The sequence below is a fragment of the Lacerta agilis genome, chromosome 6, assembly GCF_009819535.1.
Source record: "Lacerta agilis isolate rLacAgi1 chromosome 6, rLacAgi1.pri, whole genome shotgun sequence".
Lineage (NCBI taxonomy): Eukaryota > Metazoa > Chordata > Lepidosauria > Squamata > Lacertidae > Lacerta > Lacerta agilis.
The window spans coordinates 42931927-42957903 of record NC_046317.1 but is presented as its reverse complement, the minus strand read 5'-3'; the positions used below and the strand labels follow the sequence as shown (position 1 = coordinate 42957903).

General features: G+C 43.9%; 1 protein-coding gene across 3 annotated transcripts in view; it reads left to right on the top strand.

Annotated features, from left to right (window-relative positions):
• Positions 1-25889, top strand: part of LOC117048411 (cytochrome P450 4B1-like) — a 53655-nt gene extending 27766 nt beyond the window's left edge. Inside the window, exons 1-12 of one of the 3 annotated variants that reach the window (XM_033152202.1) lie at positions 6420-6731; positions 16384-16525; positions 17201-17245; positions 17823-17950; positions 18664-18794; positions 20102-20253; positions 21458-21564; positions 22829-23019; positions 23269-23402; positions 23999-24063; positions 25233-25315; positions 25644-25889. In XM_033152202.1, the coding sequence (XP_033008093.1) occupies positions 6534-6731; positions 16384-16525; positions 17201-17245; positions 17823-17950; positions 18664-18794; positions 20102-20253; positions 21458-21564; positions 22829-23019; positions 23269-23402; positions 23999-24063; positions 25233-25315; positions 25644-25812 (1545 nt within the window). In that variant the 5' untranslated portion in view covers positions 6420-6533 and the 3' untranslated portion in view covers positions 25813-25889. Of the gene's footprint in view, positions 1-4759; positions 4858-6419; positions 6732-16383; positions 16526-17200; positions 17246-17822; positions 17951-18663; positions 18795-20101; positions 20254-21457; positions 21565-22828; positions 23020-23268; positions 23403-23998; positions 24064-25232; positions 25316-25643 lie in introns of those variants that run through there. The other 2 variants (XM_033152204.1, XM_033152203.1) reach the window with 2 other exon arrangements.
• The last annotated feature ends 88 nt before the right edge of the window (positions 25890-25977 follow it).

Here is a 25977-nt window from a genome sequence, read left to right as displayed (position 1 = left end):
TTATTGTTCTTTCTTTTCTTTCCTATATTATCTTTTCTAAAAAAAATTCTATGATATTATCTGTGTTAAAAATCTTACAAAATCAATATAAATTTTTGTTTAAAAAAATACAATAGAAACTCTGATACCAGGGCTCAATATTAATGGATTTTATTTTTTTTACATGTTTCATACTTATCAAACCTTTATTAGGCATTTACAAGTAAAATCACGAAAGAAAGCATCACATACAGGAACTTTAAAATATATATACACAAAGAAACAACAATTAAACTCATAGGCTGATTGTATGTGTGTATATGTAAAATCTAGAATTTCCTCCTGTTAAAGTACTCCTTGAAGCACTGCTGCCAAAAACTCAGCTACCCCACAGTCACCCCTTGGTCAATGTCAGAGAGACAAAATCTAACACTTCCACGATGCTGCGGTTTCAAACCATCCAAAAGGGGGGACAACACGCGTTTACGCAGCGTACTGTGTAGTGGACAATAAAAGAGAATATGCTCTACAGTGTCCGGGACATTCAGGGAACATCTGCAGTATCTCTTGTTTCTGGGAATATTCTGATATCTACCCCTGACAAATGCCGAGGGAAAGATATTCAGTCGGGCCAACATAAATGCCCTACGTTGGGCTGGTATTATTAGTTTAGTAACATAGTTGACCTTGCTATCTAGGATATTTAAATAATAGAATATGGGAGAGGAAATTTTATTTACAGCTGCCACAATATTTCAACATCCTTTAGTCTAATTAGGACATTGTGAAAGATATGTTGATCGCTTGAATTGTACAAGGGCTCCAGCTCGATGCCTATCAATCTGATTTTATTTTCTAGGAGTTGGTACTATCTAGATTTATAGGAGTCCTTAAGCAGGTCAGAGAGCAGGCTTGATGGTGGACAGCAGAAATGGCAGTGCAGCCAGTATTTTATAGCGGTAGTCCAGGCCCAGTATTCCATTGTGTGTATGCCTAATTCTGCACACATTGTTTCATATTTAATAACATTTGGGAGTCCCAGGATACATCTCAAGAAACTAATCTTTTCTAAGTCATTGTTATATGCTTGTACCCATAGTGGGATCCCATAGAATATCTGGGATGGCACTTTTGCTTGGAATATCTGGTTGGCCACAGGGATAAATTGATTTCCCTTCTGATAATAAAAACGAGTAACTACTGATGAGATACACTTTGCCTGTTTTATAGCATTTGTGCGATGGATAGACCACCCTAAATTGCTCTGGAATAGAATTCCCAGATATCTATACATCTTCACTTGTTGGATTTCTTGCTCTCTTATTATCCATTTCTCTAATTTCCAGCTGTTAGAGAAGGGCAATTTTTTTGTCTTCTCATAATTTATAGAGAGTTTGTTAATTTCACAGTAGAGGGTCAGGGAAAGTATAAGACGTTTCAAACCCAAGCTCGTTAATGATAGTTAATTACATGTTTCATATCACAGACCTAGAAATACTTTGGGTCCCCTCCCCATAAAACAAAGTATACGTCATTCAGCTTAATAATATATAGGTTATAACTGTGGTATTACAAGGGATTGTACAGGAAGAAGGCAGAAAAGTACCCACACTGTTATCCACGTTGGTATGTGTCAGGGAACTGCCACCTGGCCAGCTGAGGGGAACGGAGGGTCCGTTAGCGTACAGAGAGCCCCGACGCCCATTCAGCAGCAGCACCTCTTTCAGCGGGGAAAGCCACCACACCTCCAGTGGGGAGGAGAGGGAAGGAACCAGCCAGGCGGGGAGGGGGCTTATGGATGCCACTGAGAGCCCCAGTGCCTCTTCCAGCCAGGAGCCACAAGCAGGGAGCCTGGCGGGGAGACAGCTTGGGGAATGTTGCTGAGACCCTGTGCTCACCTTGCCCGGCTGGTCAGGAGGGGGGCACGCCATTTTCGGCACCCCAGTTGCGCAGAGGGGTGAAACGCAAGGAGGGTAGGAGGAGACTTGGGGTGCCGAAGTTATTATGCTGCGGGAGAAGCTGGAAGGGGCCACTCCCGGATTCTGCCAGCAACTGAAACAGACATGCTTTTTGCAGCTCTGTACTGTAAATAGTTTGCACAATAATACTGCAAAAGACTGTTTGGGCTCCTGCTCCGTTACTTGTGAAGCACCATCACGCGAACCTTACAGTATGGAAATTTCTTAGCTTTCCTGTGCATCAACCACCCTGAATATGCAAAGGCAGTGTACAGCAGAGGCAGTAAGAAATTTGTATCTTATGTCCCTCTGATCGTGCAGTTACATGAGTATGCTAGAGGCTGTCAAAATTATTCATGCAGTAAGTTGCATTGCTCTTTGTAAGGCAAGAAATAAATGTAAGTCTTCATATTTCAAGGGTAAAGTAACCTACCCCAACCTGGTGCCTTCAAGATGTTTTCAACTTCAACTCCCATCAGTCCCAGTCAGTGGCCTGGCCCTCACTGCCAGGCAAAGAACTCCCAACTCCCAGCTCTACCCAAGTCTTTAATGCTCAGATCAGATTGATAGAGAAGGCACATCGCAGATTACAAAGTTCAACAGGTACATTAGAGACTGGGATACTTCCTTTTGGAAAGTGGGGAAACACAACTATTATCCCAACAAATGGCCAGTGTCCCCAAGGCTGGGCAAGGAAATGGTCACACCTTGGAGTAAGCTAGACCTGCAAAGGTTGTTTGTCTTAATTTGCATGTGCGAATATGTGGGAGTGTGCATTGGATCTGGCTGCTGAAAAACAAGGAAAGGCAAGTGATGGAGCTCTGGATGCCCATAGAATCCCTAGATTCAGGCAAGAGAGTAAAGGTAAAGGTAAAGGGACCCCTGACCATCAGGTCCAGTCGTGTCCAACTCTGGGGTTGCGGCGCTCATCTCGCTTTATAGGCCGAGGGAGCCGGCGTTAGTCTGCAGACAGCTTCCAGGTCATGTGGCCAGCATGACAAAGCCACTTCTGGCGAACCAGAGCAGCGCACGGAAACGCCGTTCACCTTCCCGCTGGAGCGGTCCCTATTTATCTACTTGCACTTTGACGTGCTTTTGAACTGCTAGGTGGGCAGGAGCTGGGACCGAGCAACGGGAGCTCACCCCGTGGCAGGGATTCGAACTGCCGACCTTCTGATCAGCAAGCCCTAGACTCTGTGGTTTAACCCACAGCGCCACCTGGGTCCCTAAGGTAAAGGTAAAGGGACCCCGACCCTAGATTCAGGCAAGAGAGTACAATACAGCAAATTAAACATTTAAATTTGTTCTCTCAAATAGTTTTTTATCTTCTCATGCTAAGCTCATTTTCTCTCATTTATCAAACTATTCAGATCACAAAGCTCTTGCAGCATACATCTTCATAATTCCATGGATTGGTATATATTTTATCTCACTAATTTTATGCACCCCTATATTTTCTGTGATATTCTTGCAGATATTCTTGCATCAAGCATATACATATATGAACAGCTTTCAAAGTTCAGACTTCCTTTGGGTCTACAGGAGGCTGCTGATATTAGTTAAGCTGGTGCCTTCCCCACTGGTGCCTCCCAGGAGGCTTCAGTGCCAGCTGTATTCCTTTGGCCAACTGATTTCTGCCCATGTTGCTGAAGAATCAGACTCTATAGTATGTTTCCCCACAATCTCAAAAGTCTGTCCTTATATAGTCTATATATTTTTACTAGGAATCTTGGGGGATGAAATAAAAGAAAAGGATAAATGTGTATTAGTATATGCCACAATGGCAGCGAAGCTCCTGATCGCACAAAAAATTGGAAGAGTGCAATAATACCAAATCTGGAAGATTGGCAAATAAAATTATTAGGATACCAGAATCTGGCCAGAAAAATAGAAGTAAAAGGAGTGACAAATGAAGCAATAGAAAGAGATTGGGAATATTTTTAATACTATATGGGAAACATAGTGGAAAGAGCCAATCTTCTAACAAATGTATAAGTGGTCCCAAAGAGTAAAGTTAAGCAAGAAGAAATAATAAATTTAGGTATACAAAAAGATATACTTAGTACAAACCGCAATAACAGGAAGGCTGGAAGCTGATATGGGGGGGGGGCACAGATTGTTTATTGTTTTACTTTACATACAATTTATGTATATATATATGTATGAATGTATTTTCTTTTTACCACTTATAGCACAAGAACTGAGTTCTCCTGTGACCTTTGCTGATGGACGGACCTTACCAAAAGGTAGGCTTCCCCTCTCTTTCTTCTGCAGACTTCCTCTTCCATCGTCATTCTTACACTGTTCTCATTATTCAATTCCACTGTCTCTTAACTTCCATCAAGGGTGGCTAACCTTTTTGTGGTCCACATTCACCCTGCCAACTGTGAAGCGGCCACCCCACACTCTTGCATGCACACACTCACATTCATGCACACAGGGAATATGCAGAGGACACACACAGGTGTGCATGACTACACAGAAGTACACAGCCCCTGTGTTCAGATGGACACTTTCAGGAGCTGCTAGGCTTAGATGGACCACCTCTTGAGGCCTCACCTGCACCTAAATGAATTCCTTGTTCAAACAAACAAATATTACATGACCAGGAAAGCATAGTCATATGCTTTCCAGCTGCCTTCCTGTACTCTGTGCAGGATCACCCTGGTTACCAGTGCTACAACTCTGAAAATCTGCCTGTCTTTGCAACAAGTTATTAAGAATGAATGTTTTGGTAAATGCCACTGGATAGCAATTAATTCTCATTACATAATATCACTGCTGATGAAATGATAATAGATGATGTGTCTCTTTTTTCACAGGCTTTCTAACTGCATTGGATGTTTATGGTCTTCTCAGAAATCCTGAGGTTTGGGACAATCCTGAGGTAATAATAAAGGGATAAAGGGCTAAGCAAGATCTTTCTGGTGAGATTGAGACAACTGAACATGTTTTGAGAAAAAGATGGTGGAGAACATCAGAATAATTCCCATAGACACATAAAATTTAAAAAAGAGGCCAATTGTTTTTCACACTAACACTGTGTGACTAGATGTGTGGATTTATCCAGTGATTTGTTTTACCAGTTTCTTGCTTGGTTTACCTTACTAAACACATCCAGAAGTTTTCCAGTTTGGAGGTGAGAAAGCTGATTTAGTCAGTAATACCAGCTCTAGAGTGTGTGCATGAGAGAGAGATGCTGGTGGAAGTGTGAGGGTGTGTGGGTGTTGGTGTGCTAAATCCCTTCTCATCTCTATGCCTTTACTCTCATCGAAATCCCTTCCCTGCCAGCTGCTGTTAGCACAAAAAATAATAATGTTTGGATATATCTTCACACAACTCTGATGACAGGCTTAGTGTGACCCTCTACAGAACTGGATAAGAAAAGTATGAGGAAGATACTGTATTAATTAAGTAGAGCGACAGACCACATGTTATATAGTAATGATTCTTAAAATGTTGCTTAAACACTTACAAAATGGCGAAAATCTATTGTGAAAAGAAAACCATTGCAAAATTATTGACTAAACTGCTGTGAAATTTTAATACAGAAACATTCCTAATCCGGGCAGGACCTATGGAAGTGTTCTGCCAAAAATCCACCCACACGCAAGTCCCTAAAGTGCTACTTACAAAAACTGTGTAGGCTTCCCTCTCCATTCAAAGTGCAACTTCAGGAGCAACATCAGCAACACAGCGGGGGCGGGTGCGGGGAGGTTAACATTTCCCTCCCAACCCCTGCAGGCCTGTTGGAAGACAATGACTGTGTACAATTTTAGAATCATGCGCACTAACGCATTTAACATCATGTCTCATTTGGCCCAGGCATTTATAGATATGAAGGAGTTTTCCTTCAGATTACATTGGGGAAAACATATTGCTAAGAGTGCAGTCCTATAATCCTATACAAATTTAAGCCCCATGGAGCTCAATGGGCATTGTGACCCAGTAAGTGGGAATAGAACAGTCTTCTTTTTTGTGAATGCCCCCTTTTCCTTTAGCTCTTTCAGCCACTACATCTGTTGCCATTCTAATACTGATTTGACCATCACCAGAATGCTCTTCTGTTTGTAGTGTAATGTTGCCCTTTATTCTACTCAGGAACAGCATTGGACAACAGTTTGCCATGAATGAGATGAAGGTTGCTCTTGCCCTGACACTCCTGCACTTTGAGCTTTTGCCTGATCCTCCCAACCTCCCGATTCCCATTCTGCAAATAATCACCCAATCCATGAATGTGATATATCTGAAGCTGAAGGCTCTCCACTGATGCTTGCTATTACCACAGTAGCAATGCTTGCATCAGGACTCTCACTTCATATCTAAGCATCCTACATGCAGACAATTATTACTACAGTATTTCCTAATAACAGTGATCTGGATCCAGCAATGACGTGGGGAAAAGGTGGGGATTAAGCGCCCACGGTGTGAACATTTTAGAATGTATGAGCGAAGGTTCCATCTCTTCCCATATAACTACAACACCACCTGCCACAAAGTTGTTCTGGCATTTGGAGCCAGCAGTACCAGCCGAATCAGAAAGTCTTCAGGACTTATTCTAGACAGTGAGCAGAACAAAGCAGCAGTCAGCTGGCAATGGAGAATCTAGTCAATCCCTTGTGGTCCTGGCTGCTGGGGAGTTTCTCTCAGTTTTTCTATTGGACTGTGGCGTTAATCTTCACCTGCGTGGCTCTGAAAGGCATCCAGCTATTTCAGACAAGGCAGAAACTGATCAAAGGTTTAAGGAATTTCCCAGGACCTCCCAGCCACTGGCTATACGGCCATGTCCACATGGTAAGGGATTCTCTGACTTTCCTGGTGAGGTGTTGCATTTCCTGGTGAGTAAAATTGCATTTCTCGACAAGGAACTGGAAATTGACTGGATTCTGTGTTACCAGCCACCATTCAGTTGTGCCTAAAGAGTAGGGCACAGAATTACTACCATCTGGAGCACTGGTTCCAATTCATATTGTGTGATCAGAGGAATCCTTCCACAGTGCTTTCTCTGCTTCATATCTCATTCCGAAAGGATATTTTCTATGAAATGTGCTGTTTCATTATTATTGTTGTCGTGCAGTTTGTTTGCACCTGCAAGGCATCTGGCTTGGGTACCACGGCACTGCTTTGAAAGAACAGGGTCTTAGAACTTTAGTTTTTTCGGGCTATCCTGCCCTGCAATGTGGCTGGCGAGGGAATGTAGAATGGCCAGCCACTGGGATGTGACATCTCTCACTACCCAGGAGAGACCAATATATATTGGTAGGCACCATGACTATTAATATCATACAGTGCACTTATGCTCTTTTCATGAAGGGAATGGTTGTCCTCTCTAGGCATACAGAAGCTGGTTCAAGATACAGCACACCATTTCCAAATATAGATTCTTTCAGTATTTTGAGACTGCTATGATTGCAGTTATATTGTTCGGCAATTCCTTTTAAGATCTCAATCCAACCAGGTCATATTCAGAATAGACTTGTGGAAATAAATGCACTTGATTAATTAAATCCATTTGTTTCACTGACTTTGTGGCTTGGAACGAAGAGCTTGAGTTATTTACAATATAAACTCTGGTACCAGGGCTTAATATGAATGGATTTTTTTTTTTGCACGTTTCATATCACAGACCTAGAAATACTCTCGGTTTCCCCACCCCCCACCCCCAATAAAACAAAGCATATGTCATTCGGCTTAATAATATATAGGTCATAACTATGGTATTACAAGGATTGTACAGGAAGAAGGCTGATCATTTAGACTTTCTCATTCCCCCTCCATGTTCTCACATCAGCTGTTCTGTGGGAGGAGCCCTGAAGACCTTTTAATATGTCACAATAATTTCTTGTGTTTTTAAAATATGTAATTTACCTGTAAGTCATCTTGGAAGGATTTATTTCCTTTAATGTGGGATATAAATAACTGTCAGAAGAGAAGAATGAATAAATAATTCTAGATGTTGCAAATAAAAAATAATCGTATTGACTTCCTCTACATCTTTTTAAATGTGTTAACTGTTTTTTCTTCCCTATGAGAGGTTTAATAACTGCCTCGAATGCACTCCTTTGTACCATTCATCCTTGTGGCTTCTTCTCTGAGTATCAGTTAATTCTAGGCATACTAGGTACTTCCCCTGATAAAATATCTTAAGCATCTTATACGAAGACAATTAAAACTACATTTCCCAATTACAGGTAGGTAGCCGTGTTGGTCTGCCGTAGTCAAAACAAAACAAAAACAAAAAAATTCCTTCCAGTAGCACCTTAGAGACCAACTGAGTTTGTTATTGGTATCAGCTTTTATATGCATGCATATCTGAAGAAGTGTGCATGCACACGAAAGCTCATACCAATAACAAACTTAGTTGGTCTCTAAGGTGCTATTGGATGGATTTTTTGTTTTGTTTTTTATTTATTACATTTCCCAATAACACTGATCCTAATCAAGATGTAAAATGGGGATTGGGGGAGGATTCTGGGCCCTCAGGGAGAAACAAAATAGAATTTGTGGGCTGAGGTCCAAGCAATTCCCAGATTCCTACAGCTTCAGCTGGGACAAACTTGTTCTGGACTTTTGAGCCAGCAGTGCCAGCCAAATCAGAAAGTCTTCAGGACTTATTCTAGACAGTGAGCAGAACAAAGCAGCAGTCAGCTGGCAATGGAGAATCTAATCAATCCCTTGTGGTCCTGGCTGCTGGGGAGTTTCTCTCAGTTTTTCTGTTGGACTGTGGCATTGATCTTCACCTGCGTGACTCTGAAAGCGATCCAGTTATTTCAGACAAGGCAGAAACTGATCAAGGGTTTTAGGAATTTCTCGGGACCTCCCAGCCACTGGCTATATGGCCATGCCCGCATGGTAGGGAATTCTCTGAATTTCCTGGTGAGATGTTGGGTCTCTTGTTGTAAAACTGTGCAGAACTGATTAATGATTCACATGAAACCTGAGGAGAAAACAGCTGATAAAGTCAAAGAAATGAGAATTTCTAGCCCTACCCTTGCTCATCCAAATCTGCCCCTTTTTTCTGTCTCTGTGGGAGAAGGTATGGAAGCCATTTAATGACAGCTCCCCGGTATGCCAAGTTTCCTGGATGAGAATAATATCAAAGCCCCTTTAGAAGGTAATGAAGCTACGTTCTCTGGTGGATGAAGCCTAGCCAGCTATGGTCCAGGTGAGATGGGCAATCTTTTGCTGTTCTTTTCATTGTCATGCGGCTACTTTGCCAGCCAGGTCATTGAGACTGCCACTCCTCCATTGCTGGGAAGTATGTTATTGCATTCAAATCTGTCATCTCCGATTTTTGTCATGGCTCAGCAAAATCAGATTAGTAGATAAAACACATTACAGGCTACAAAGTTCAATAGGAACATAAGAGACTTGGATACTTCCTTTGGGAAAGTATGGGGAGCACAACTATTTATCCCATAAATGGCCGGAGTCCCCAAGGCTGGGCAAAGAAATGAGCACACCTTGGAGTAAGCTGAGCCTGCAAAGGTTGCTTGTCTTAATTTGCATTTGCAAAGATGTGTGGGAGTGTGCTTTTGACCTGGCTGCTGAAAAGCAAAGAAAAGCAAATGAGGGAGCTCTGAGCACCCATAGGAATCACCCGGAATGAGGCAACATAGTGCAATTTAGCAAAGCATTTAAGTGTGTTCTCACAAATACTGTATCTGTATCTGAAGAAGTGTACCTGTATCTGAAGAAGTGTGCATGCACACGAAAGCTCATACCAATAACAAACTTAGTTGGTCTCTAAGGTGTTAGTGGAATGAATATTTTTATTTTGTTTTGACTATGGCAGACCAACACAGCTACCTACCTATAACTCACAAATACTGTTTACCATGTCATGCTAATCTCATCTTCTCTCATTACACTATTCAGTTCCTTAGCTCTTGCAATATACAACTTCCTGATTCAATGGATTGGACTGTATTTTCTTTCACTTATTTTATGCATCCCTGTGATATTCTTGCATCAAGCATATACAGTGGTACCCCGCTAGACGAATGCCTCGCAAGACGAAAAACTCGCTAGACGAAGGCATTCGTCTAGCGGAAGGCTGCCCCGCAAGACGAAAAAGTCTATGGGGCTGCCTCGCAAGACGAAAAATTTTCGTCTTTTTTTTTTTTTTCGTTTTGCGGAGTGCGGCTGTCATTGCCGCTCCGCAAGACGAAAAACCCGCTAGACGAAAATTTTCGCAGAACGAATTATTTTCGTCTAGCGGGGCACCACTGTACATATATGCCCAGCTTTCAAAGTTCAAACTGCCTTTGGGTCTACAGGAAGCTGCTGTAGGTCAGTGTAAGATGCCTATTTCAGACAAGGTGCCAGCCACATTCAGATGCAGTCTTTCTTTTCTGTGCTATGGACTAGCAGTGGCATAAGAAGCAAACCCACAGTTGCAGTTAGCTCTGCATATGGTTAAGGAAGCTATTCAGGATGAAAGATACTCGGAGTCGAGTGTGAATTTCATGCTCTTTATTCAGCTCATAGTAGTGAGGAATGTAGTTTCCCCAAAACGTTTGCTTTATATACACTATTTACACAATGGGCCCCACGTGATTGGCTAATTCAGGGATACTCCTGTATGCCAATCAGAGTGCAGATTCACTTCCACCTGGAGCTGGATTGGGTGGCTCCTGCGGACCAATCAGACTGCTGCAATCTCAATCCTATTGTTCTGGGACCAATCAGACTGCTGCAATCTCAATCCTATTGTTCTGGGACCAGTCAGACTGCTGCAATCTCAATCCTATTGTTCTAGGACCAATCAGCCTGCTGCAGTTTGGATCCTATTCAACTCAGTACATAACACCCCTCCCCTCTAAGTTCCAGTCCTGCCTGGGAGGTTGCATCCATAGTCCTCAAGGTACGCTGGTCGCCTTCGTGTGCGTTGCGGCCTGGGCTGTTCCCTGGTCAGGGGTTGTGGTTCTGGCTCGTGTTCCGAGGCTGCTGGTTGTGATGGGGCTGTTTGGTCTGGCGCAACCAGCTCGCTCTGTCGTGGCTCTGGTTCCGGTGCCCTTTCGGCCTCGCGGGTCCTCTCAGTATTTACTGATTCTGCCTCCCCTGCCAGCCCCTCCTGCTCTACGGGTCTCAATGCCCCACTGTTCCCTTGGGACTCCTCTGACCTGTCCTCCTCCTGGTTTTCTCCTGGGAATCGTCGCCGTAGCTGGTTGCAGTGGCGGCGCCAGCATTGCCCCCCCTCTGTTAGCACCTCGTATGACACGGGGCCTGTCACCCTGGTGACTGTGGCGGGTACCCATGCCGGGCCTGCCCCAAAATTATTTGCGTACACTGGATCCTGGGCCACAAAGGTCCGGGGGTTCCTGCCTTCACCCACCACTACCTCATCCTGAGCTCTGTCGGGGTGGAGGCGGTCCAGTCTGATTGCAAGGCGCTGGCCCATTAGTAGTTCAGCGGGGCTCCGGCCAGTCGTTGAGCTGGGGGTGCTGTGCTGTGCTAGAAGGAATGTGGCAAGGCGGTACTCCCAGTCCCCTTGCGTCATGCGGCGTAGGTTGTCCTTGGTGGTCCGCACCATGCGCTCTGCTTGGCCATTGGTGGCAGGGTGGAATGGTGCTGAGCGGATGTGGCGGATGGCATTCTGCGCTGTGAAGGTCTGGAATTCTTCTGACGTAAATGCGGTTCCGTTGTCTGAGACGAGAGTGTCAGGGAGTCCATGGGTTGCAAACAGCCTGCGTAGTACCCGGATGGCTGCGGACGTAGAAGTGGATGGTACCAGTGCGACTTCCAGCCATTTGGTGTAGGAGTCCACCACTATGAAGAATGTTTTCCCCTGGAAGGGGCCTGCGAAGTCCATGTGCAGGCATGACCATGGTGCTCGGGCGGACTCCCAGGACTGCACTGGGGACCTTGGGGGATCTGGGCGGGATTCTTGGCAGGCCTGGCAGTGTTTGACCCAGGTCTCTATCTCTCCATCAATCCCTGGCCACCATACATAACTCCTGGCGAGGGCCTTCATTCTCACTACCCCTGGGTGTGTCTCGTGAAGGGCTGCAAGGACCCTTTTGCGAAGGGGTTCAGGAACGACGACCCTGCTTCCCCATAACAGGCACCCCTTGTGGGCCGACAGTTCATGTTTACGGGTTGTGTAGCCAGCGAATTCTGGCCCGGGGCTGCTGCTGGGCCATCCCCTCCACACCCAGTCCAGGACCCGGGAGATGACCCTATCTTTCTTGGAATGGTGTGCAACTTCTTGTGCCTGAATAGGGCAGTCGGGAAGCAACTCCAGGCTCATAACCTCTTGTGCGGGTGCTGGGTCGGGGCCTGTTTCTGGTAGTGGTAGCCTGCTGAGGGCGTCTGCGTGGCCCATCGCTTTCCCAGGGCGGTGAATCAGTGCATACGGGTAGCCGGCAAGGAAAATTGACCACCTGAGGACACGAGGAGACAGCACTTGGGGGGTCTGCTTTTCGGGGGCAAATAAACCAAGCAACGGCTTGTGATCAGTCACCATGGTAAAGGGCCGCCCGTACAAGAAATCATGGAATTTTTTTACTCCCTTCACGATTGCCAGACCTTCCTTGTCGATTTGCGAGTAGTTCCGCTCGGCTGCGGTGAGTGTCTGGGAAAAGTATGCCACTGGCACCTCTCTTCCATCTGGGAGTTAGTGTCCAAGGACAGCGCCGATGCCGTAGGGTGAGGCGTCGCATGCTAGCACCACCGGCAGCCTCTCGTCGAAGTGTGCCAAGACCGAGTTTGAGACGAGCAAGTCCTTGACTGCCTGGAATGCGGCCTCCTGGCGCTGGCCCCACACCCAAGGGGCCTGCTTGTCCAGGAGTCTGTGTAGGGGCTCTGCTACTGCTGCCTTATGGGGAAGGAAGGCATGGTAAAAGTTCAATAGCCCCAAGAAGGCCTGAAGTTCAGTCTTGCCCTTGGGCGCTGGGGCATCACAAATGGCCCGTACCTTGTCCCCAGTCGGGTGGACCCCTTCTGCATCCACCATAAATCCCAGAAAGTCCACCTGAGGCACTCCTAGTAGACACTTTTCCCGCTTCACCTTGAGACCCGCCGTCTGGAAATGGTGCAGAACGGTGCGAAGGCGGTCCTCAAACTCCTCTGCCGTGGGCCCGGCAATCAACACATCAACGAAGAAGGGGGTGACGCCAGGAATCCCTTTAAGCAGCGAGTCCATTAGATTCTGGAATATGCCTGGTGCCACGCTGACACCGAATTGCAGCCGCTTTACCTTGAACACTCCCCTGTGCGTCACAATCATCTGTGCCTCTGCTGTGGCTTCATCTACTGGCAGCTGTTGATAGGCTTGGGCCAAGTCCAGCTTGCCAAAAAAAATTGACCCAGCCAGGGTGGTGAGGACATGGCTGACCACTGGCACTGGGTATGCGTGGGCCATGAGGGCCTTGTTTATGGTACATTTGTAGTCTGCGCAGATGCGGACCGAACCATTAGGCTTGACGGGTGTGACGATCGGGGTTTCCCAGGTGGCATTAGGCACAGGCTCCAGCACTCCTTGCTCCACGAGCCGGTCCAATTCCTCGTCTATACGGGGTTTCAGGGCGAACGGGACCTGGCGGGCCTTGAGCCTGATAGGTCGTACTGCGGGGTCCAGCTGTAGGGCAATAGGGGGGCCCGTATACTGTCCCAATTTCCCATCGAAAACCGCTGGAAACTCCTTGCATATGGCGTCCACATCCACTTGTAAGCTAGTGCGGTTCACCCCGGTGACGGCTAGCCCCAGTGGTCCAAACCATGCCAATCCCAGTAAGCTAATGTAGGAGCCCTTGACCTCGATATTGCACCCTGAAGGTCCCCACCCCTATTGTGGGGACCTTACATTTCTGGAAGTCCCGGAGGGTGAATGGGGCCGGCCTGAGTTTGGGACCCCCACTAGGGCACAGTTTCCTTAAAGTCCGTGCCGAGATTATGGATAGGGTTGAACCTGTGTCCAGCTCCATGCGGCACGGGGCCCCCTCTATCTGTACCTCTACATAAATTTTCTCTATGTTGGGGTGGGGCAACTGGTATACCTGGTAGTCCGTGGTCTCCGTCGAGTTGCCTTGGTGCTTTGGGCTCCGGGACCTGGGGCTCTTGAGGCGGTCATCTGATGCCTGGCGTCGGATGGGCCGAGCCCGACACACCCGGGCGATGTGGCCTGATTTTCTGCACTGCCTGCACTTGGCATTGCGGAAACGGCAGGTCCTCCTCTCGTGATTTTCCCCGCAGCTTGCGCAGTTCCCTCCTTCTGGTCGAGGCAGCTGTGGTGTGTGCACGGCTTGAGTGTGCTGCTGTACTCTGTGCACATCCTCCCTGTCTGATCCTGAATCGTCGATGAGGTCCTCCTGGTGGACCCTTGGTTGGGACGGCACGCTCGGCCGTGCCTCTTGCATCGACCTCTCGGCGGCTTCTGTTGCCAGGGCCTCCTCCAGAGCGACCTGGAACGTTAGGTCCTTCTTGGCATAGAGGCGTCGTTGCAGCTTCTCGTCCCTCAGGCCACCGACGAGGCGGTCACGCAGCATGTTCTCCAACTCTGAGAAGTTGCAGAACCGAGCGGCTTGGCGGAGGGAGGTCACAAACCCTCTAGCTTTCTCCATAATCCAGCACATGTTTGCAATTTGTTCTCTGGTTCCTCTGCCCCTTCGAAATCCAGCTTGCACTTCTGGGAGTTCTCGGTCCACATACTGCTTAAGCCTGCCTTGTAGAATTTTAAGCATAACCTTGCTAGCGTGTGAAATGAACGCAATTGTGTGGTAGTTGGAGCATTCTTTGGCACTGCCCTTCTTTGGGATTGGGATGTAGACTGATCTCCAGTCTTCTGGCCACTGCTGCGTTTTCCAAACTTGCTGGCATATTGAGTGTAGCACTTTAACAGCATCATCCTTTAAAAATTTTAATAATTCAGCTGGAATATCATCACTTCCACTGGCCTTGTTATTAGCGGTGCTTTCTAAGGCCCATTTGACTTCACGCTCCAGGATGTCTGGCTCAAGGTCAGCAACCACACTACCTAGGGTGTACGAGACTCCATATCTTTCTGGTATAATTCCTCTGTGTATTCTTGCCACCTCTTCTTGATGTCTTCTGCTTCTGTTAGGTCCTTCCCACTTTTGTCCTTTATTATGGTAATCTTTGGGTGAAATGTTCCTTTCACATCTCCAATTTTCTTGAACAGATCTCTGGTTTTTCCCATTCTGTTGAGGATATTTAGTTGTCATGAATTCTTGGCTACCTTGCTGTGATTTTAAGGCAAACTACCGGTATCTCCTGTGCCTATTGAACCTGTCTATTGCAGAGCTTCGGTTATTTACAAGATAGACTCTGAAATCAAAGCTTAATATGCCTGGATATTAATTTTTTGTATGTTTTACATCATTGACTTTGGGTTTGTTCTTTTAATAAAACAAAGTATGCATCAGGCAGTTTAATAACAAATAGGTCATAACTATTGTGTTTCAAGGACTGTACAGGGAGAAATCCTGATCTTTTGGACTTTCTCATGCCCCCTCCTTGTTGCTGGTTTCACATCAGCTGTTCTGTGGGAAGGGTCCTGAAGACCTTTTAAATATGTAACAAATATTTAATTGTAAGCCTTCTTGGAAATATTGATTTCCTGAACTATGGAATATAAATTACTGTGATAAGAGAATAATAAATCTAGAAGTTGCAAATAAGACAAAATGATCATATTGACTTCTTGTACAACTTATGGAAATGTATTAACCATTTTTTTTATAAAGGTTAACTAAGCAATCTAAATTTACACAAACTACCATATGAATAAAACAATAATTTTATAGAAAAGGAGACACTTTTTAGATATAACCCATGTATTTTCCCTTTCTTGAGCTAACCTAACCTAACCCCAGCTGCGAGCCCAGGGCTTAGTCCAATAGCAGGGCCTTGAAGAGCTCCAAGCTGCTAACTTCCTCCACCCATACCTAGAGCAGTGCTCTTTTCCAACTTGAGCCCCCAGGTGTTGTTGGACTACAACGCCCATCATCCCTGACCATTGACTAAGATGGCAGAAGATTATGGGAGTTGTGGGTGAACATCATCTGGGGACCCAAGGCATATTTTTGCAAAGCAATGTCATTAATAGTATTTGTTGGTCAGTTTCATTTTCCCAAATACATGCATTTTCATGCACCTTTTACCTCAGTGTATGTATTTTGGAGAACTACACCGCAAAATTCGGAGAAGGGCAAATTTCGAATAATGTGCTTTGTATTTTATTCTTTCAATTAAAAAAGGGGAATTTGAATTCAATATGTCCCCTATCACTATTGGGGAATTTGTAGCTACTGGTATAAAGACTTTAGTTCCTGAGGGGAGACTGGCTCATGGAATGCCTCTGGCTTGACAGACTGTTTTCCAAAAGCTGTAAATTATACACTATTACATTACCTTATTATCTGTTTTCATCCTGAACTAAACATTTAATCACAATAACCAAGATGTAAACTGGTTACCAAAACAGATGAAACCTGAGGAAGAATTCCTGAATGTAGCAGCATGGACAGAAAAGTACCCACACTGTTATCCACTTTGGTATGGAAAGTTCGTGGCACTCCTGGTCCTCAACCACCCTGAATATGCAAAGCCAGTATATACCAGAGGTGGTAAGAAATTTGTATCTTTTGTCTCTCTGATTGTGCAGTTACATGAGTATTCTAGAGGCTCTCAAAATTATTCATGCAGTAAGTTGCTTGGTCTTTGTAAGGCAAGAAATAAATAAATGTAAGTGATTCATATTTCAAAGGCATCCAAAAGCAACATACCCCAACCTGGTGCCTTCAAGATGCTTTGAACTTCAACTCCCATCAATCTCAGTCAGTGTCCTGGCCCTCACTGCTAGGAAAAGAACTCCAAACTCCGAGCGCTACCCAAGTCTTTAATGCTCAGGTCAGATTGGTAGATAAGACACACAACAGACTACAAAGTTCAACATTAGAGACTGGGATACTTCCTTTTGGAAAGAGGGGAAGCACAACTATTTCCCCAACAAATGGCCGGTGTACCCACGGCTGGGCAAGGAAATGGTCACACCTTGGAGTAAGCTAGGCCTGCAAAGTTGGTTGTCTTAATTTGCATGTGCAAAGATGTGGGGGTGTGCATTGGATCTGGCTCCTGAAAAACAAGGAAAGGCAAGTGAAGGAGCTCTGGATGCCCATAGAACCCTAGATTCAGGCAAGGGAGTACAATTTAGCAAATTAAACATTTAAATTTGTTCTCTCAAATAGTTTTTTTATCATGTCATGCTAAGCTCATTTTCTCTCATTTATCAAACTATTCAGATCCTAAAGCTCCTGTACCGTACAGATTCCTAATTCCATGGATTGGTATGTATTTTCTCTCACTAGTATTATGCACCCCTATATTTTCTGTGATATTCTTGCATCAAACATATGCATATATTCTCAGCTTTCAAAGTTCAGACTTTCTTTGGGTCTACAGGAAGCTACTGATATTAGTTAAGCTGGCACCTTCCCCACTGGTGCCTCCCAGGAGGCTTCAGTGCCAGCTGTATTCCTTTGGCCAACTGATTTCTCCCCATGTTGCTGAAGAATCAGACTCTATAGTATGTTTAGACTCTATAGTATGTTTCCCCACAATCTCAAAAGTCTGTCCTTATACAGTATATGAAGATGGATTTTTCGGGTTGGAAAGAAATACACACACGGCATTACGTGTTTCAGAAATCCTTTAGTAGGTAAATAGATTCTTAACTTGAATTGTTCCAGCAATTAAGTGCCTACTTCAATGGGTCAAATATAGTGCTGGGGGGATCCTTCTACTGTAAACCCTGTCATATGTGGTGGATAATTTACTATGTGACCTTGACCCTGGTGTAAGTGCCTAAGAAAAGCAATGTTATCTTTGGCCTCTTTTCCTCATTTTCCTTCCTTTCCCTGGCAGGAAGGGGGCTTCTCATCCTGAATGGGCCAAAGTGGCAACAGCACCGGAAACTGCTGACTCCCGGATTCCATTACAATATTCTGAAGCCTTATGCGGCTCTTATGGCAGAATCAGTCAATGAGATGCTGGTAAGAAACCCCATTGCTACTTTCAGGAGGTCAGCTCCTGTCTCAGAAGTAGCTCACCCACCTTCACGATCTCAGTCAAAGTGTGAGGCTATTTGAGCAGTCCTTTGTGTTGCTGGCAATGAGTTTGCACCAGCAAATACATGTCCCTCCAATGTCTAGTAATGACAGACACTCTTTTCCCTCTCTGTGTCTGTCTGATGCTTCCTCATTCTTCTCCACATCTCCCCTGAATCAAAAGGCTTTATGTGTGTCCTTGAGATACGATTATCAGCCAGTAGAGGAAGCTGCTTAGCAGACTGTGGTGACTGATGCCCATTGGGACTAGGAAGTTAAAAGCAGAGAGGCCATCAGTAAGTGGAGCCAGAGCAAACCACAAGCAGAACCAACCACTCCTACTTTTATCCCTATTCACTTCTGAGTTCTACAAATGCAACTCCGTATCTAATAATGAATCATCTAACCCGTGGAGTGCCATCTGTCCAGATTTTAATTTGCTCTCAACTAATTTTAAGATGTACTTTAACTAACTGATTGCCTGTTTTTATATTTTTATGTTCTTTGTATACTGTGTTAGTTTTATGAAGTTAGCTGCCCTGATCCTGGCCCCAGCCAGGGAGGGTGGGTACAAATAAAAATTTATTGTTATTATTATTATTATTAACCATTCTGGAGACTTCTCCATTCTCATTTCTTTCCCTTTCCTAAAATATTAGGATGTATGGGGAAAGCTGGTACTCAACAACCCCACAGCATCAGTGGAGATGTACGAACATGTCAGTTTGATGACTCTTCATACAATTATGAAATGTGCCTTCAGCTACCAGAAAAATGCTGAAAGAGACAGGTCAGTATAAAATGCCTATTTCAGAGAAGGTGGGAGTCACAGACAGATACAGACCTTCTTTTCTGTGTCATGTGCTAGCAGTGTCATGAGAAGCCCAAGATTGCAGGCACCTCTGCCATCTGTATATGGTTAAGGAAGCCATTCAGGATGATGGACATCACTATATCTTTGGGTAAATTCTATAGTTTAAAGGCATGAAGAAATATTTTCTTTTGTCTGTGTTGAATCTTCCAACCATCAGCTTCAATGGATGGCCCTGGGTTCCTTCCTCTAACCCCTGGACCAATTTGTATGTTTTTATTGTGAGATAAGTCTATGCTTAAGTCTAATTAATGCACGAAGGGGGTAACACCATAGAGTAAGCTGTCTTGCCAGGCTTAGCTCACCATGGAAGGCACCAGTTAATCAGAAACTAATTAGCAACCAGTGCAGTCAGGCCAAGATTTGTGCAATATGCTCAAAACGTCTTACCCTGGTGTGCTTCAAGGCCACCAAACATTGCACCAGCTGAAGTTTCTGAAACTGTCTTCAGAGGTAGCCCTATATATAAGGTTTTGGAATAATCTAACACAGAGGGAACCAGAGTATAGACAGTGGAAGTAAGGCTATCAGTGTCTGAAAGATACTCGGAGTCCTATTGTTCTAGGACCAATCAGACTGCTGCAGTTTGGATCCTATTCAACTCAGTACATAACACCGTCCAAATGGGGATGCAGCTGGGCCGTCAGCCGAAGCTGATGGAGGGCACTACATGCCACCAAGGCCACCTATGCTGCCAAAAGTACCCCCAAGCTGTGTACCCGCTCCATCACAATCCATCCAGTCTAGGCAACCACCCACCAACAGTACCTCAGCCTTATCTGGATTAATCTTCAGCTTGTTGGCTCTTACACAGTCCACTACCAAGGTAAGACATGTTTCAGCATATCTACTGCCACGCCTGCAAATGTGAAGGAGATGAAGAGCAGTGGGTCCTCCAAATATTGCTGACAACATGCTCCTAAATTCTGGATGATGCCACTCCGCAGTTTCATGTAGATGTTAAATAGCGTGGGGGATAATATTCAACCCTGAGGAAACCCACATTGAGGGTTCAATGGGGCTGAAGAGAACTCCCCAAGCATCACCCAAAAGAACCACCATCCAAGTCGGATGAGAACCACTACAAAACGGGGCCACACACCCCTACCCCAGATCTCAGATTGAAATAGATCTAGAAATGGGACTTTTAATGAACATGTTATCTAATCCCCCCCCTTTTTTGTCTTTTTGTGTTTATATTGGTTTCCATTTCTCACTGTCCACAGAGAAAATTCCTTTATTAGTACGATTTTTGATCTTGGGGTGCTGTTTTATCAGAGAATGAAAACACCATTGCATCACAATGATGTCATTTACCGGTTGAGCTCCAAAGGGCGTCGGTTTTACAAAGCTTGCAAAATAGTCCACCATCACACAGGTACGTATTTTTTACTTCCTGGCAACGGCTTTTTCTTCCTCCCCTCCCCCCCCCCGTTCTTCTTCTGAGCTAATATATAATTTTATTTCCTAATAAAAAAATTCAAAAGAAAAAAAGATATTGTTTCAGTACCATTAGGAAAATTAAAAATTATAAGTGTTGGTATGATGCACTTGAAAAACAAGACATTTAAAAAAAAAAACCTATTTAACAATTGTCTTATTATAAAAGTTAGAGATACTAGAAATGAAAAAGGTTGAAGCAAAATTAAGAACACACATAACTGCCTCCTCCTTTCCAACTCAACGTCTTCTCTAGTTATGTGCTCAATCATTTATATATAAAGAGAAAGGGCTTTTTATTTATAAGAAGTAAAATTTTATAAATGAAATCAACCAGCACCTTGGCATTATATTTACCTTCCTATCAATTCCTCTCATACTTCATAATAACATGAAATCTCTTTCTGGAACCCTTAAATCTGATCATTTGTCTAACATAATAAATATATATTTCTTATACTTCTCAGAATCTTTCATTAATACAGCCAATTTAATAATTTCTATCTGTCCCCAGAGATATATTTCATTGTTCTTTTCCCACATCATTCCTGTTCAGGATTTCTCCCTGGCTTCTAGCAACTGTTTCTGGAGATCATGTAACCTTTATTGAATTTTAAAATGTCCAGAGAGGTCAAAAGACCCCGAGGAAACCTTGGGGGGGGGGTTTGAAAGGGCAGAGCTTGTATCTGGATTCTCATCTTCCCTCTATCCTGGGACCTCTTCTCCTTTTTATCTTTCTCCTATGTGAAGCTTTAATCTCAACATGTTAACTCTCTCTAAGAACATAGGAATAGCCTGCTGGATCAGGCCAATAGCCCATCCTAGTGCAGCATCCTTTCTCCCAGTGGTCAACTAGATGCCAGTGGGAAACCAGGAAGCAGAACCTGTACATAAGAGAACTCTCCCCTCCTGTGGTTCCCAGAAAGCAGCATTTGGAAGCCTTAGTACTCTCAACTGTGGACTGAAATTTGGATTGAAAATTGTTTAGCTCTTTAAGCTACTGATCATTCTAAGCTTCCTTTCCAGAGCTCAGCTGATAAAAGTACCGGTATTCGTTACCACAAGCATAACATAATCTAAATATATTTGCTTGCCTCTTGCGTATAGCTTTATTCATTTCATACTGTTTGTCTTCAATGCAGAGAAGGTAATAAGAGAGAGGAAGGATTCCCTCAAGGATGAGAAAGAGCTTGAAAAGATTCTGAAGAAGAGGCATTTGGACTTCCTGGATATTCTTCTTTGTGCAAAGGTGAACATTGTAAAAATAATGCACCTATGCCTGACATGCTATATTGCTAAGGGCTTTTCCAGCCATCACTAATCTATTCAGATGACATAGCCCAAGCAAAACTCCCATGGTCTGTCATATATACATAAAATGGTGAGGCTGTCATCACACTGCAGTTTCTGTGGCTGCTGACAGGTGGCCATGCCAACTCCAGCATGATCCAGAAACCAAAAACAAGCACCATGGCGGCCAATACAAGTAGTATATATTTTTCTATCATGTATAATAACAGTAAGACAACGGACAGTGATCCGGTATTAACACTGTTTCGTGTACGTATTCTTCAGCAAATAACTGCAAAATAAATAAATAAACAAAAACCTGCATGGAAATGTATCACAGTTATCCATGAAATCAATAGGTATATACACTATAAATGATACAATACAACATAACAACAATAATGTAACATAATAGCATACCTCAATATACATTGAAAGCAATTTTCTACGGAGCAGTGTTCATAAGAATATGTAAACACTGCTGGTAGTTCTCAGGATTTCAGGAGCTAATAAACCTACTCTTCTCATCAGGTGCATTCCATTACAATCATGTTTGAGCACAGTTAAAGCAACTTCACTCCTTGACCAAAGCTAAATAAAGCAACCAAGATCCAGGTCCGCATTCAATCCTTCCGGATGAAGCGTCCTAAACATAAAAATAAACTGAGATTCTTTTTGATTAATCTTTTCACAGAATCACATCTATTATTAGTGGATCTCCGGTTGATCCATATAACTGTAAAGATTAAATTCATGTCAGTATGGTTTTGTGATAGAAAATGTTTGACAAGAGGAGCTTCTACCACCGCATTCTGAATATGGGATAGGTGTTCACTGATATGCGTGCCTACTGCCTGTGTAGTCGATCCAAAGTATAACAGATTAGACGGACATCTGATCACATACACCACCTCTTTTGTTTGACACGTGCTAAAGTGATTAATCGTAAACCTAAAATTCGTTTTGTCATTGTAAATCACTTTAGTTTGCTGATGGCAAAATGGCGAGTAAGCACATCAGTGAGCCAGCATCATGGGTGGCAGGTGGCCCAGGTGAGCGGTTTAATTGAGGGGGTGGTGCTTCAGAGAGCAGTTTGGCAAACTGCTTTCTGAAGCACCTCCCCCATCTTCGATTTGAGCTGGGAGAGGGAGAAGAGTCCTTGGAGAACTTTAAATATTGGATATCACCAATTGTATAATACACTATGTTCCCTGTGTGGTTAGGATGAAAATGGAAATCCATTGTCAGATGAAGACATACGTGCAGAAGTGGACACATTCATGACTGCAGGTTACGATACCACAGCTAGTGGAATCTCTTGGCTCTTTTATTGTATGGCCCAGAACCCTGAGCATCAGCAGAGATGCAGAGAGGAGATCATGGAGCTTCTTGGAGAACAGAAGGATATTCAATGGTCAGACTGAATTATTGTTCAACCTTAAATGTTTATTTCCTGTTATGTGGGGTTTCTCAAAAATTAAGAGAAGATGAAGGGACAGCAACACTGCAGAGTGTTTTAGGGTCAGAGTACTCTGACCACAAGTCTCAGGTTGCTTAGGTTCCAGGGAAGCTGGCCTAATCCTATGCTCTCGAACCCTATTTGCTACATCTTAATAAATGGTTATGAGACCTAAATCTGGCAATTTTGGGCTGTGTGTTTAAGGGACGACTTGGGAAAGATGACGTACAGCACCATGTGCATTAAGGAGAGCCTTCGGTTATACCCTCCAATACCTCTTATTGCACGAGAACTGACTTCTCCTGTGACCTTTGCTGATGGACGAACCGTACCAAAAGGTAGGCTTCCCCTCTCTTTCTTCTGCAGACTTCCTTTGAAATCATCCCTTCCTCTTCAATCTTCATTCTTACACTTTTCGCATTATTCAGTTCCACTGTCTCTTTAATTCCATCAAGGGTGGCTAACCTTTCTGTGGTCCACATTCACCCTGCCAACTGTGATGTGGCCACCCCACACTCTTGCATGCACACACTCACATTCATGCACATAGGGAATATGCAGAGGACACACACAGGTGTGCATGACTACACAGAGGTACACAGCCCCTGTGTTCAGATGGACGCTTTCTGGAGCTGCTAGGCCTTATATGGACCACCTCTTGAGGCCTCACCTACACCTAAATGAATTCCTTGTTCAAACAAACAAATATTACATGACCAGGAAAGCATAGTCATATGCTTTCCAGCAGCCTTCCTGTGCTCTGTGCAGGATCATCCTGGTTACCAGTGCTAAAACTCTGAAAATCTGCCTGTCTTTGCAGTAAGTCATTGAGAATGAATATTTTGGTATATGCCACTGGATAGCAATTAATTCTCATTACATAATATCACTGCTGATGAAATGATCATAGATGATGTGTCTCTTTTTTCAACAGGCTTTCGAACTGCATTGGATGTTTATGGTCTTCACAGAAATCCTGAGGTTTGGGACAATCCTGAGGTAATAATAAAGGGATAAAGGGCTAAGTAAGACCTTTCTGGTGAGACTGAGACAACTGAACATGTTTTGAGAAAAAGATGGTGGAGAACATCAGAATAATTCCCATAGACACATAAAATTTCTTTTAAAAAAGAGGCCAATTGTTTTTCACACTAACACTGTGTGGATTTATCCAGTGATTTGTTTTACCAGTTTCTTGCTTGTTTTCCTTACTAAACACATCCAGAAGTTTTCCAGTTTGGAGGTGAGAAAGCTGATTTAGTCAGTAATACCAGCTCTAGAGTGTGTGCATGAGAGAGAGATGCTGGTGGAAGTGTGAGGGTGTGTGGGTGTTGGTGTGCTAAATCCCTTCTCATCTCTATGCCTTTACTCTCATCGAAATCCCTTCCCTGCCAGCTGCTGGTAGCACAAAAAATAATAATGTTTGGATATATCTTCACACAACTCTGATGACAGGCTTAGCGTGACCCTCTACAGAACTGGATAAGAAAAGTATGAGGAAGATACTGTATTAATTAAGTAGAGCGACAGACCACATGTTATATAGTTATGATTCTTAAAATGTTGCTTAAACACTTACAAAATGGCGAAAATCTATTGTGAAAAGAAAACCATTGCAAAATTATTGACTAAACTGCTGTGAAATCCTAATCCAGAAACATTCCTAATCCGGGCAGGACCTATGGAAGTGTTCTGCCAAAAATCCACCCACACGCAAGTCCCTAAAGTGCTACTTACAAAAACTGTGTAGGCTTCCCTCTCCATTCAAAGTGCAACCTGAGGAGCAACATCAGCAACACAGCGGGGGCGGGGGGGGAGGTTAGCATTTCCCTCCCCACCCCTGCAGGCCTGTTGCAGGACAATGACTGTGTACAGTTTTAGAATCATGCGCACTAACGCATTTAACATCATGTCTCATTTGGCCCAGGCATTTATAGATATGAAGGAGTTTTCCTTCAGATTACATTGGGGAAAACATATTGCTAAGAGTGCAGTTCTATAATCCTATACAAAACTAAGCCCTATGGAGCTCAATGGGCATTGTGACCCAGTAAGTGGGAATAGAACAGTCTTCTTTTTTGTGAATGCCCCCTTTTCCTTTAGCTCTTTCAGCCACTACATCTGTTGCCATTCTAATACAAATTTCCATGACTTATTTTCTGCTATAGGAATTTGATCCTCTAAGATTCTCCACAGAGAATTCAAAGCATCGCCACCCATATGCTTTCTTGCCTTTTGCTGCAGGGCCAAGGTAATTATTTCCTCATCTATACTTTGCACTGTTGCCTCCATAACAGGAGATTTTGACATTAATCTTTCATGAAAAACACAACTGTGTTCAAGGCTTATTAAATTGTGGATGAGTCCACAGCAAAGCAGAATCAACTGCCAGCTTAAAACAATATATGCTCAAATGCCTAAAAGGGTGGGACATAGAAAGGAGAACAAAGATGGTGCCGGACATTAATTTCTGGGAAGGAATCTAAGAGTGAAGGAGCAACATCAGAAAATGCCCTGATTTGACCATCACCAGAATGCACTTCTGTTTCTAATGTAATGTTGTCCTTTATTCTACTCAGGAACTGCATTGGACAACAGTTTGCCATGAATGAGATGAAGATTGCTCTTGCCCTGACACTCCTGCGCTTTGAGCTTTCGCCTGATCCTGCCAACGTCCCAATTCCCTTTCCGCAAATAATCATCCGATCCTTGAATGGGATATATCTGAAGCTGAAGGCTCTCCACTGATGCATGCTATTACCTCAGTAGTAATGCTTGCTTCAGGGCTCTCGATTCATGCAAATGAATAGATACATACTGTCCCTGATAAAAATATATAAGCATCCTACATACAAGAATTATTATTACAGTATTTCCCAATAACAGTGATCTGGATTTAGCATCCCCAGGGGG